The sequence below is a fragment of the Glycine soja genome, chromosome 9 (assembly GCF_004193775.1).
Source record: "Glycine soja cultivar W05 chromosome 9, ASM419377v2, whole genome shotgun sequence".
Taxonomy (NCBI): domain Eukaryota; kingdom Viridiplantae; phylum Streptophyta; class Magnoliopsida; order Fabales; family Fabaceae; genus Glycine; species Glycine soja.
This window is the reverse complement of record NC_041010.1, coordinates 46224190-46232840: the sequence shown is the minus strand read 5'-3', so window position 1 is coordinate 46232840 and position 8651 is coordinate 46224190. Positions and strand designations below refer to the sequence as shown.

At 31.2% G+C, this 8651-nt stretch overlaps 1 protein-coding gene across 1 annotated transcript; it reads left to right on the top strand.

Moving 5' to 3' along the window:
- Positions 1–1632: 1632 nt before the first annotated feature.
- On the top strand, positions 1633–8357 carry LOC114367509. Its single transcript, XM_028324699.1, has 8 exons — positions 1633–1699; positions 1859–2256; positions 2504–3162; positions 3246–3404; positions 5717–5818; positions 6241–6306; positions 6554–6981; positions 7552–8357. The coding sequence occupies exons 2-8, from the start codon at positions 1865–1867 to the stop codon at positions 8173–8175; spliced, it is 2430 nt and encodes an 809-aa protein (XP_028180500.1). The 5' UTR covers positions 1633–1699; positions 1859–1864; the 3' UTR covers positions 8176–8357.
- Positions 8358–8651: the final 294 nt, after the last annotated feature.

Genomic DNA, 8651 nt, shown 5'->3' with positions numbered 1-8651 from the left:
AAGTTTAGCTGTTTCAAGTACAATAACGTGAAGCCAGTAAAAAAAGTAGAATAGCGTGAAGTTGAGTTAAAGTAGAGTGTTCTCTTTTACTTAGATTCAAGGTGCCTTTTTTACTAGACAAGTCTTTAATTTGTTGTGTTGCGCAGGCCTTTAGTGGAGATTCCCCTCGATACACTGCTTGAGTCTCCCTCAAGACTCCACCCCACCACAACAACTTGGTCCGGTTGGTGGGGTTCTATTTAAGACACAAAGGAACACATTTTGGTGTACGAATAATAAGCTTTTGTTGTGTTATGGATTGCATAATCCCTAAGCCTTTTCCCTTTTTTGTACAGGTTTTGGATAAGCTAATTTGTATATGCTTTTTTCTCTTCCAAAATTTGGTGTTCCGATAAATCAAAGGGGTTATAACTAATATAGAAAATTTGAAATTAATAAAAGAAAAAGGAGGTACTTAAGGAGTTGTTGCGGCGCAGAAAGCACAAGCCTTAATTATTTAATTTCTTGATTTATTTACCCAGTATACTTTTCTAACTTAATAAAGGTCCCATTATATACATATGACATACCAGTGAAATTGGTCCTCAAAGTTTAAAAAATATATAAATTTAGTCACTTTTTTCCTAAACATTCATCATGATTTTTATACTCAAAAGAGACTAAATTTACATATTAAGTTTGAAGAATAATTTTTTATATGTAAATAGACCTTAACCAAATTCATTACCTAAAAAGATTATGTACATTTTTCGTTTAATTCTTATCATACAAATATGACTAATGATACATATAAGAAAAAAATATTTCCTGGTAAATATATGCATTATATAATGTCACTAAACTAGTAGTAACTTTAACGTTTGAAACATCGACTTTGTTGGATATTTAAATAAAAAAGAAATAAAAATGCATTTCCTTACATAACTATAACACATCGATATCTAATAAGTATAAACACTTTTTTTTTTTGAAAATAGTTAAGTTTGTTCTCAAAAGTGTGAGGCATTATCACTTTAATATTTAAAAGTAATTAATAAAATGTAAAAAAGACTTTGCGAGTACAATTCATTATTCATCTTAATTTAAAATTGAAGAAGTTGCGTAACTTAAGTGATAATATTATCATGCTTTTAATAACTAAAGTATTAGTGACAATAAATAATTAAATTTAAAGACTTATTTGATAACACGGAGAGTTACTTTGAATTCTTTCTTTCTTTCAAACACTAATATATATAACAATATTTTACACTTTTAGCAACTAAAATTAATTGTGGCTTATCCTTTCTCATTTCTTTCCATCTTTTTTCTTATCATATCATTTAATTTATCTTATCTACAAAAATTTCTCTCTTAGTTGGTATTAGCATGTATTCACGAAACATTTTTCTCCCCATAGTAGGGTTAGGGTTCTTGTTCATCTTTTATCGAAAGGACGAAATCTTACATCCTATTTTCCCTGTGAAGTTTTCTTAATTTCCTTTTCTTATGTTCTTTTTGAACAATCTTTAATTAGGAAGAAGACTATATAAGCGAGTTAATTGACATACAAATGAACATATATCCTGTTTACTGGAAGCATCTCCCTTTAATTAAAGTCACAATTACACATTATAAATATGATGCCCTTTATCCTGATCGAAAGCACCCTTTTGTCTATTGTTGTTTAATCCATTCAACCACATTCAGCCGACACAAGGTATGATAATTATAACACAATTCCTGATAATTTAATTTCTCAAACGCCTCTTCTTTGTAATCTCGCTTCATTGTGATCAATGTTCAATCACTCCCATTTTATTTTGTTGTTATTAATTGTTGTTGTTGTTTTGATACTGTAATGATCATGAGCATGCAGATCATAATGTCAGAAGCACCTGCAAGCATTCCATCGAATGCAATCGTTGTTGAAGTACTGAATAGAGAGAATTACTCAAACTGGAGCGCGCTTGTGAGGAACTACTTGATAGGCAACGGTCTCTGGTACGATATTATTCAGGATAAGGATGATGAAAAAGAAGTGCCTTATATTGAGGACAATGATGAAGACCCAAAAAATCATATTGAAGGCAATGATAAAGGTTCAAAGCCTCGTTTTCAGGGCAACTTTATTGAAGCTCTAAAGCCTCCATTTCCAATGCCTTCTCCGCAGGATGAAGAAGATCCAGAACAGTCTTATATTGAAGGCAATGATGAAAATCAAACATCGAAAAAGAAGAATGAAAACGATTCAACAAAATCAACGTCTGCCAAAGAGTAAGATAAATAGAGCTCAAACTTTCAATTTATTAATAAAATTTAGACTAAATTACAATAACACTTCTTAAGATTCCATGTAATCATACAAGTATTTCTGTTTTTTTAATCATTACATTCAAAAGAGTAAAATTACGTGTAATTTGATATAAAAAGAACTCAGAAAATTGATTTGTTATTAAATTTTTGGTATAGATATTTATTTCCCCACAATATATAAGAAGTGTTTAATTTGTGGGTTGAAAAGGTCCAGGAGTCGAAAATGGGAATACAAAAACCGCAGGGCTTTACACGCCATTCAACTCTCTTGTGGGAAGGCAGTGGGGCAAATAAAAGAGTGCAAAACAGCCAAAGAGGCGTGGAAGCATTTGAAGACGTCGTTCAGCGAAGACGTTTACGCCCACTACGATTCAAAGCAATCACGCTTTTTTAGCGAACTTATACTCCAAACTAACGTGAGGAAAGGGTTCCTGGACGACGCGAAAGAGAGCATCAGCATCTCCCCTGAAGATATTTTCACAAAATCCCCGGAGGGGAAGACCGTGCTTCATGTTGCAGTGGAAGCGGGACACGTGGAAATTGTGAAGATATTGGTTGAAATGGGGAAGAAAACGTTGGTGAAAATGCAAGACAAGAAGGGGTACACAGCGCTGGCTCTAGCAGCTAAGTTAACAGACAATAAGGAGATGGTAGAGTGTATGGTGGAGATTGGAGGGGATGAGCTGCTATCCATAGCGGCCAAAGAAGGTCCAGTTTATGAGATTCCGGTGCTTCTGGCTTCAGCTAGAGGCCACAAAAAAATGACTAGATTTCTTTTCAACAACACCCCCTGGCCCCTCCTACGCCGAAACCGTTGGCAATGCGCTCTTGTGCTTCTTTCTCGATGCATCTACAATGAGATATTTGGTAAGCCTACTAAATAAGATATCAGCGACTTGATTCGCTTCAGCCATGCATGAGTTATTTAGTTGCTTTTTGTCTGGGTACAGATGTTGCCGCAGCAATAATCCAACACCCTGATGCACAACGAATGCCTCTTAATGATGAAGCAAAAAACTTACGGCCCATATATGCATTAGCCCACATGCCTTCAGCTTTTCGCAGTGCAGAAACCAGACTTCATTGGTGCCAGCTTTTAATTTATAATGGTACGTCCAACCTTTCACATACATGGCTTATTAACTATTACACTTAAATATTTTTTTTTAGTCTTTCTTAAAAAAATATTTTTTACTCTCTATATTTATATTTAAAATAGTAGTAGCATATTTTGATTTTCTTTTTTCATTTTCGTGGACCATATTTTTTTTTGTTTCATTGTGATTCTTGTCACTATAGGTTTATGCAATTTAACGAAAAATATTTATAGAGACCAAAATAAAAAAAAATGAAAATAATAAGATACAAAATTAGTAATCAAATTTAAGAGGACCAACATGAAAATATATTAAGCTAAATTTATACATTAAAAAATCTCAAATACCTTGTCCTCAACCAAGGCATCATTGGCTCAATCTCAAGTAAGATATTTTTAGTTCAATTTTGATTAAGACATCTTCAACTCAATCTCAATTAAGATATCTTAAGATTAGTCTCTAGCAAATCATTTTCCTTTTGACCTCAACCAAAGTATCTACAACCATATCTCAATTAGAGTATATATCTTTAACTTGACCTCAACTAGACTAATTTCACCTTAGCCTTAGTTAGGAAACCTTCACCTTGATCTTAACTAGGGCATCTTTAAGTCAGACTTGGCCAAAACATCTTTAGTGTAACATCCTCTATCCCACACATATATGTACTAATAATAAAAAGAATAAGAATGTGAAATTAATTAAAAAAAAAATTAAAACACATTTAAATAATAGCATTTTAAAAGGATAAAAGGCTCACATTCACTTTTCTAACATCATAATGGAATGTGTCCAAATAAATAATAAAATCATCTCGGCTCAAAACAAGATAGTCCAAAACTTTATGCAATTAATATAAAAATATATGTTCCAATGTCACATCTTATCAGAACATTGTGTTCTAGCGCCCTCTAACATGAGGTTCTCCATAGTCATTCACCTAATCATTTACTCTCACGAACACAAAGTTCGAGATCATCACAGAATCCAAATACAAACAGCACACAAAGAGTGAGTTATCACATTCCTAAATATTAGAGAGAAACGGAGCAACATAGATATATATATATATCATATAAACAAAATACAATTTACTTAAACACAACTCACGTCATTCCATTAGCTTTTACATATTCCATTCAACCCATGGTTGAAAACTAGTGATTGGTTTTTATCTATAAAAATTTTGGATTTGCTCAAAATGATCAAATTATATCCGGTCTTGTTTTCACTTTTCCAATAATTTTAGATACAATTTTAAAATTTGAATGCTTTGATTGATAATGAGTTAAACTATTAGATACTTTATCTTTTTGATATTTTATGAAATCTAATGTCTATTCAATGACAGTGTAAAATAATTTTACATTATCATTCAATCATAAATTATCATTTAAATTATTTTAAGATAATTATTTTAAAAGTCAACAAACTTTTCATACATGTAGATTATGATTGGATGATTATATAAAACTTTTTACATTGTCAGTATGATTATTTTTCTCTATTTTCTATTTGTTTCTTGATTTTTTCAAATTTTATAAATATATTATTATGTTAGTTTGTTAACCAAACTAACCTAATGTAAACCAACCCAATTATAAGGTTTAGATTGGGGTGGGTTACTTGAAAAAAAAAAAAAAAGAGCAAATTCAATCCAGCACAATTATATTTCATTGGATTAGATTTTAAATTAAATCAAACTCAATCCAACTCAAGTTACTTATATTCTTATTAAAAATATATTCAAGTTTGATTTTTTTACTGCAAATTTATTCTCAATTTCATTAGTTAAAAGGAAATATTATGATTTGATATATGATGCATAATATGGTATATTAGATATATGATAATGATACTAACTACATATATAAGATTGTCTATATTCATGAATATGCTTTGTGTGATAAATATTTGATAGTCTTAATCACCTAGAATCGTCTCAGTGGCAAGAAATTTTTATAGTGTAGTGTTCTGTGTGAGTTGTCTGGTTTCCCACGCAGTGAGATAGCTGCAAAAAGAACTTTAAGTTTGTCATTATACACACAAAATAAATTGATTTTACTTAAGATTGATTCTTATAAATATAAAAAATATAGATACTAAAGAAAACTTTGTACGTAACTTTTGTTATATAGCTAGATTTCACGATTCACGTATACGTTTATTGGTTATTAAATTAGTAAGAAATTTAAAAATAATTAACCATATTATTAAAAGTAATCTAGTAATTATTATTTTGAGGGGTTTGAGTTTGACAAGTACACAATTTGAAGTATATATAGAAATAACATTTCTCCGATCCTAACAGCTTTTTGTTACAGTTTTGAGAGTAGAGGACCAAAATAATAATAAAAGCATCGAGATCGTATTCCATGAGCCCGATGAAATAGAAAGGCCATATGTTACGACACATACTTTACCAGGTTTGTTTCTAATTCGTCCTTACTTAACTAAAAGAGAAGTTCATTAAATATAGTTTTAACTTTTTATTGTAAAGTAAAGTAAATCTCATGTTAGTTCTGTTAATAACGTGTATATTTTAATAATAATAATAATACAGTACATTAAATGCTTTAATATGATTTTTTAATACAAATAAAAAACTAATATTATTATTAAAAATGAGAACTATAAGTATAAAGTATAAAAACATTACATGTGACTTAATTAAGTAGTTAGACAAAATAGAGTCACGTCTTGTGAGATACTTAATACCACTATATAACAAGGAAAACTCAAATATAAATTTAACTTTTTTTTTCTCTCTCATAATATCATTTGTTATATTTCATATTTTTGTATCATAATAGTTGTTGTAAAAAATAAAACTTTTCTGCAATGCCAGGTTTAGGTCGACTTTTTGGACGATTTCAACTGTTCGTTCAAACTTTAATAATTTCAAATTTTGAAGGTACGTAAAATCATGAATATTCCATCTTTCTCAATTTTAATATAATTTTATTTAATATTCTAGGAAATATATTAAAAATAAAATTATATATTTAATTAAATACTAAATATAAATATAAAAATATAAAATTTAAATAATGCCCGGGTTTTAAAATCTAGTGCATCGGTAAATGATTTTTACCATGCTTTTTAAGGCTTTTGGGTAATTGATTAAAGTGCCTGTTAATTATATTTTTCAATGTTTTCAGTTATTCAGAAAATACATGAGAAGAAAATGAACCACTACCATGCAATGGAGATTTTAAATTGCTTGTGCGAAAGAATACCAACGATGGTTGAAGAAGAGTTGCGTGAGGCGTCAGCATACGACGCAATGTTACAGGCAGCCAAGAATGGAATTACGGAGTTCATAGAGTCAATGAAAGGTGCAAATCCTGACCTTTTGTTAGCCATGGATGAAAGTAAAAGAGGCATATTTGCACATGCAATTGTGAATCGTCAAGAAGGGGTCTTTAACCTCATACACGACATAGAGACTAAAGAGATTTTTACATCTTGTGAAGATGCATTAAAAAATAACTTGTTGCACATTGCAGCAGAATTAGCGCCTTCCCGTTACCTTGACCGCATATCCAATGCAGCTCTGCAAATGCAAAGAGAACTTCAGTGGTTTCAGGTAGGCAATTAAATCCAATTCATTATATATTCTTGAGTTTTGATACCATGAAAAATACTAACAACATGTTCTTTTGTTCTTTTGTTCTTTTGTGCACATTCTTTCTAATTGGTTGAATAAAATTAAACGCAAGAGCTTCTACAAAAGTTAACAGCATACACTCTTGGATAAATTTTTCCAGGAGTATTTATATGAAAGAAAATAAAAAGATAAAATGAAATAAGCTTATTTCATAAGATAAAATTAGTTTATGCATAACTTAATTATAAAAAAAAAATATTTTACTTTTCCAAAATAATTGATTTTAATTCTTGCATAAACTAATTTTAGATTGTGAGAGATTTATTTTATTTTTTCTTATACATAAATTAATTTTAGATTTTGAGAGAAACTCATTCTGTTTTCATGCATAAACTAATATGTAGAACTTGATACTACTTTCAATCCAAAACCTTAGAACATTATGTTTGTGGATTTTTTTTTTTTTTAATTATATGTTGTTCAATTTGTCTAACACAAGATTTCACTTTCATAAGTATGAATATTTTCGGCATAATGGATTGCATGCAGGAGGTAAAGAAGGTTGTGCCTCGGTGGTGCCATGAAGCCAAAGATGGAAATGATAAGACGGCATCTGAAGTATTTACCGATGAGCATAAGGAGCTTCTGAAAAGAGGTCAGCAATGGGCGAAAGAGACGGCAGGTGCTTTCACACTAGTGGGCACTCTCATCATAACCATGATGTTTGCTGCAGCCTTCACTGCCCCAGGGGGTAACGATGATAAACATGGCACACCCGTCTTCTTAGGTGAAAGCACATTTACGTTCTTCATCGTATCAGACGCTATATCCCTCATCACATCTTCATCATCGGTGTTGATGTTTATTGGAATTCTCACATCGCGTTATGCTGAGCAAGATTTCATCAAGTGGTTGCCCATGAAGTTACTCTTTGGTCTTGTTACCTTATTTTTGTCTGTGGCATCCATGATGTGTACATTTTGTGCTGCACTTGCTTTGATGCTAAAGGGATACTACAGGATTGTAATAGCAGCCATGTGGCTTGCACTTCTTCCAATCCTTGTGTTCGTACCTTCTCTGTTACGTCTCACCTCAGAGATTTCCCGATCTACTGTGAGATTTGATAAGCTTGCTGCAAAGAAGAAAAAGAATAGGGATTCGGGGTCAATGTAGCTGTTTTTTGATTTTTCCTTTGTGTATGCAATGTCGATCGATCTTGTTCAAACTTTAATAGGCTGTATTTAGATGGGCATGGGATTCTTTGTTACATTTTGGGGTGTTCTGGAGTGGACTGAACAGATTCACTTGTGCTTCAATCAAAGGCTTTATTCATTAATAAAAATGTTTAGCTTATAAAAAAAATTGGGTTTTGTTTACACTCAAAATCATTACATGTCATTCCTACCGCTCCAGGGGGGTTACGAAGGATAATTATGTAGGGTGGGAATTATTTGGCCCTAGCTTAAAAAGAAGAAAATATGACTCTTTTATTTGTGTGTAAACAGGTAATTAAGCAACAATAATAAGAATCAATCCAAATTATGAAGCAGACATCATGATGTAATGAAGAAACACACTGAAAAATTATTTGTTTAGGCTTAAGATCTCACGGGTTAATGGTACGGAAAGCAGAAAGCTCAAACAACCTT

Coding starts and splice junctions, on each gene's coding strand:
- LOC114367509 (XM_028324699.1), top strand. CDS start 1,865: ATGTCAGAAGCACCTGCAAGCATTCCATCGAATGCAATCGTTGTTGAA. Junction 2,257..2,503: donor AAATCAACGTCTGCCAAAGA/GTAAGATAAATA, acceptor TGGGTTGAAAAG/GTCCAGGAGTCGAAAATGGG. Junction 6,982..7,551: donor GAGAACTTCAGTGGTTTCAG/GTAGGCAATTAA, acceptor GATTGCATGCAG/GAGGTAAAGAAGGTTGTGCC.